This window comes from Diadema antillarum, unplaced genomic scaffold (assembly GCF_040938485.1).
Source record: "Diadema antillarum isolate AM-2024a unplaced genomic scaffold, OU_Dant_1.0 seq00001212_RagTag, whole genome shotgun sequence".
NCBI lineage: Eukaryota > Metazoa > Echinodermata > Echinoidea > Diadematoida > Diadematidae > Diadema > Diadema antillarum.
Window position 1 is genome coordinate 557,405 of NW_027272004.1, and position 5,273 is coordinate 562,677.

Consider the following 5,273-nt stretch of genomic DNA (forward strand, 5'->3'; position numbering starts at 1 on the left):
GATCGGAGCTGTCGACAGCGTGCATGTTCACAACATGTTCACAGTGTTCGCTATGTTGTTGTGGACCATCCTGGTACAGCCCCGTCACGTTTTAACAGCGACTGGGCTGTGTATATATTAGAGTTTAATAAAAACTGTTGCTTTTCTACTTGATGTCACCACTCATTTCATCACGGTCAATTTGAACGTACGCTATAATCAGTCACCAGAGTATCAGTCCTAATGCGGAAAGCATTAAAAACATCCGTGACAACTTTTTCTCAATCTGTTCGTGATAAAAGAATCTTTACTCCTCGATATGTGCAATAATCTCTGATAGGAACAGGTAGATTGCGAAGCAGTAATTAACCCCCCTCAAGCCGACCGTTCTCTAGTGCTGTTGATATACAAGGTGGCCCAGAAAGAACGGAACACCTAAGATCTTTAATTTCAGCAATGTTAATGGAAATATGTCATTTGTTTGCATACTATTGGAAAGGCCATTATTTTTCCAATATGACACCAAGTTCTTTAATTTTGGTTGATGAGTTATGATTTTAGGATCATTTTTGTGAAACCTTGCAGTTTTCAAAATGCGATCATTTTGCACTCTCAGAGACACCGAAACCTGCGAGAATTCCGGCATGTCCGGCTTGTCATAGAACCAGTAGCGTTCACAACATGTGAAATGTGGACAACATTACCCAACGTTGCGCTCCTAGCTGATAACGGACAATGATAATCACACCGTACATTACAGTAAAGAGCTAGGAGCGCAACGTTGGGTAATGTTGTTCACATTCCACACACCGTGAACGCTATACTGGTTCTATGGCATGCCGGACATGCCGGAATTGTCGCTTGTTTCGATATCTCTGAGAGTGCAAAATGATCACATTCTGAAAATTGCAAGGGTTCACAAAAATGGTCCTAAAATCATAATGTATAAACCAAAATTAAAGAACTTGGTGTCATTCTATTGGAAAAAAATGGCCTTTACAATGGTATGCACAATAAGGACATATTTGCAACAATAATATTGCTGAAATTAATGATATTAGGTGTTCCGTTCTTTCTGGGCCACCCTGTATAGTACCAGTACGTGGACATGTTCATGGGACCGAACGAAATAACACGAACACTCACCATCATTCTGATTACAATAGGAAAGTATTGATTTCATGTACTGTGTAAGTAAGTTTTGTAGAACGTTTTCACAATTACTTCGCCACACAGTCATGTAAATTGACTGGTGACGACGGAATGCAACGGTCTGCTTATAACTTACATACATCAACAGAAGTTATGGTGGTAAACATTTCCAGTTTTCCAAATTTGTACTGGTCGTCTAGTGTTTCAAATAACATGAGGGTTCAGATTGTTAAAATCTGTTCGAAATGGGCGTTTTCTATCAATTCATTTAACGTGGCCAAAAAAAAAAGTATTTGAATACATACAATGTAACTCCCTGAAAGGACTACAGGCAATAATAATAAGTAACTTGCCTAAGGACACAACCGCGGGTGCTCGTCACAAATTCGGCACCAAATAATCGTACAGCCCAAGAGTCATACAGCAGCCCACGAGTTTTACAATCCACGGGTCATACAGTCTTAATAAGTTTGACACTAGGCAAACAAGGCCCACGAGACTGACACATTACGCCCCGTGTTTTTTACCTATATTGTCGAACTCATGAACTGTATGACTCGTGGGTTGTATGAGTCACGGACCTTTTTTTTTTTCTTCAAATGTCGACCTCGCGGGCTGTGTGACCTGTGGGTGTCGGTCTCGTGGGATGATCCCCACAGCCGCTGCCATCAGCGGCCTCGAAGCAGGGGCCATTGACACTCCGTGGTCTTATGCTCAGGGCCACTTTGGCTGTTTATAGCATTAAAAGGGAAAATATCCAAATGTGTGGAATTCAGTGGATGCAGCAATATTGATAGAGCACATCAGTGAAGTTCGGGGAAATTCGGATAATCCGTCCAAACCTTTGAATGACTTTTAATTTCGGTGACGCCATCGTTGGATGAGGAGACTACAGCAGCTTGTGACGTCACTACAGGAAAACGATATGACTGATGGGTTGCAGGTAATCTTATTCCCCCTGGTTCCTGAAAGAGGTAATTCAAGTGCTCTTCCACCATGTTAGTGAAATGAAATATGTTGACTTTTCTTCAAATTTTCTTATGTCGTTGTCTATGTGCTATCACGAAATGTTATAGTCTTTTATTCCAGCAATTACGGCACCAAAACTAAGAAAAGTTATAACTTTTGCTCCCAAAGTCCGATTTTCCTCAAATTTCACTGATGTGTTTAATAATACATTATTACTGGAATCCACATACATGTATGCAAATACTTGGGTATCGTTCATCTTTAAGGATCATGCAATCAGTGATGCTGGACTAAACGTGTGAGGCGTGCCTTCGGATCTGTGAGTTCGTTCCTGTTTGCGACCCTTTGCAAGTTTGTGAACATCAGTCAACGTTCTGAAAACATGAATGCTGTATTTGGTCTGACGTGCATCAAGAACCTATTTTTTTCAGACAACGAAAAATATTGTGTGCGTTGTTATGATTTGCTCAGAGTAGAAGAACAAGTCGCCTGACCACATACAAATAAATACAAAGGAACATAGCTGGAATGGATGACTTTTACGTTTACAAACGACGTATTCGATGATACATTCATAAAGGAGCCCTGAAATCCAAATGCATGTTGACTTGTGTTGTTTTATGATACCCTCAACATCACTTTTGCGGTGAAACGAATATTTAGAAACACTCCATATTTTTTAACGGTTTTTCTTCTATTTTTCTTCAGATTAGTTGGGAACGCCCACAAAAAATCCTTCCAAACCAATATTCCTCAGATGACCTCATCTGTCAATCATTGCTAAAGTACTAGCTGAAATGTTTAACAAAAGACATTGGAATCCACCTTCCCCTCGACTCAGCATAACTTGCATGTTCCCTCGCCATGTATTTTGTCAGTCACATTAATATCACAGAAACATGTAAGTTATAACGATATCTAATGATATTTGTAATAGATACGATGAGGTAAACCAAATTACGCTAGTGATTAGTCACGGTAGTACAGTAATTGAAAAATGTAAGTACGAAGAATATCAGTACTACGGAAAGGATGTTTTCTTATTCTAAAATCTTTGGTACAAATAATACAAATTTTGAATAACAGGGTTCCATTTCATAAAAGATGTTACGAAATGAACTTTTGCTAGAGTGTCAAGTTCCCATAACAACAGCCAATCAGGAAGCTGGATTCCTGTCGTTACCATGACAATTGTCCTTCCAGCGAGAGTTACTTTCATATCGCATTAACTTTTCTTTTAATGAAATGGGGCCCCTGACAAATGACCACAATATCTTTGGAATAGATATAGTACTCTATTGTCAGACCAGCTGCAAGATTTGGCGTTCCAGCCTCAACAGAAATTCGATTACGTCATCTCACTCATCTTCCTCATCGTCACTGGCGTGGTTAGGGTTTATATTCGGCAAGTTATCGACACCGGATGATTTGATAAACGAATCGGTCCGCTGCAGAAAATTTTGTATCTTCACACTCAAGTCGAGATCGTCACTCCTATGGGTGTAGAGAATGGGAGATGCACTCGATGTCGACGTCTGTCTCGACAGAGATAGCAAGCGATTGCGTTGCGACATCGTGTGAATGAAGACTTCGGGTGACGACTGTCGTCGATGGTTGAGGTAACGAGGCGTGGGCGGCTTTACAGCCAGCGACTTCCGTCTCAGCAGACGAAGCGGCTTATCTGTAATCGGTGGAACGGTGACAGTGATCGCAAGTTCTGAAAGAGGCCTCCCCTGGAGGTCGTTATCGAGATCATTCACCTCATCGGAGGCCTGAGTGTCCTGACTACTTTTACTCCGTGCGACCAAGACTGCGTCTGGGTGTAAGAGGTTTGAGCTGCGATGTGAGTTGGAATGAGTGGACGACCTAATAAGAGTCTCTTCGTCTGCTAAGCTGACTGTCTCAATGTCATCGCTGGAGGCGTTCTTTGCTTCGTTATCAGGGAAGAATCCATGGTTGACTGGTGTCTTTTTAGACCGCAAGGTGAGGTTGGCTTTTTTCACTGGCGGCCGAGGAAGATCTCCATCTTCATGCCATGAATGACTCCTATGAATCGACCCGTTTAGGGAAGGAGTGCTTGGAGGCACTGTGAGGCTCGAACCTCGAGTGTTTGGTCTGGAGACGGAGTTTCCGTTCTCGGCGATGATCTCCGACGAAGGCGATTTGACTAACCCCGCTTTGTAGATGTTAAAACGCTCGAGTGATTGGGCGAGGGCGTCGTTCGCGCTGTATCGACGACGCGAGTTAAAGTTTGAAGCCCTTGGCTGTGGCTTTAACCTCGGCAGGTGGAGCTCTTTCGCTGCTGAAGGACAATTCTCTATGACGTCATTATCTGGACTATCTCCAGATGCCGACGAGTTCTCGAGTGACGACGATGCCTTGGTATTACATGATGATGACCGTGCTATTGATCGAACGCCTCCTCGGTGTCTGTCCATTGAACTCAGGCCCGGTGACGTCATTTTGATACTATGAAGAGATAGGAGAACATCTTCCTTTTGGCGGCAGATATCCTTGACCGATCGCTTTTCCCGAATGTCCAGCTTCCCCAGTTTGGACTCGAGCAACGCCTGCTGGCCGTGGTTCATAACGCGGGCTTGCTCCTGTCGTCTGTCCAGCTCGGTGGCTGACAGGCCCCGGGCCCACACGGGTCGGTGCTTGTCCATTACTGGCATTTCGCTCCGAGACGATGCCGTCGTCACAGCCCGTCGAGATGACGATGTTCCTTCATGCAATGAGAACGGAAAGATCAAAAAGCGAAGTGAGAAGACGGCGAACAAAATGCCTTTTTGTCATTTGATAGGCATTTGCAAGATGAATTAGGCTACTCATGAATATGCGATGATGTCTAGCGTACGCACATGGTCAGAAAGGGTTACTCTGGACCAGTGATCCGCATAGAGAGTGAGGGACAGGACCAGTACATAGATTACGCTCTATTTTTTCGAATTCTGTGCTCTTACATGTAACAAGACACAAGGTGTTCGATGAGTAATGTACCTCGACACTGTTCGATCTGAGATTTATTTTTTTTTTGCCCTGCCCTGCCGAAATGGATGGGGCAGGGACAGGGATTCCTGCTGCCGAGTGTTAATAGTTCCAGGACTTTTTGTTCTGTTATTTCGGTTTAACATTTTCACTTGCTCTTTTTTTAATAGAAATTACTCAGATAA

At 43.1% G+C, this 5,273-nt stretch overlaps 1 protein-coding gene across 1 annotated transcript; it reads right to left on the reverse strand.

Moving 5' to 3' along the window:
- Positions 1 to 3,458: 3,458 nt before the first annotated feature.
- LOC139744790 (uncharacterized) lies at positions 3,459 to 4,766 on the reverse strand. The gene has a single exon (XM_071655206.1). It carries the CDS (start codon positions 4,764 to 4,766, stop codon positions 3,459 to 3,461), a length of 1,308 nt encoding a protein of 435 aa, XP_071511307.1.
- Positions 4,767 to 5,273: the final 507 nt, after the last annotated feature.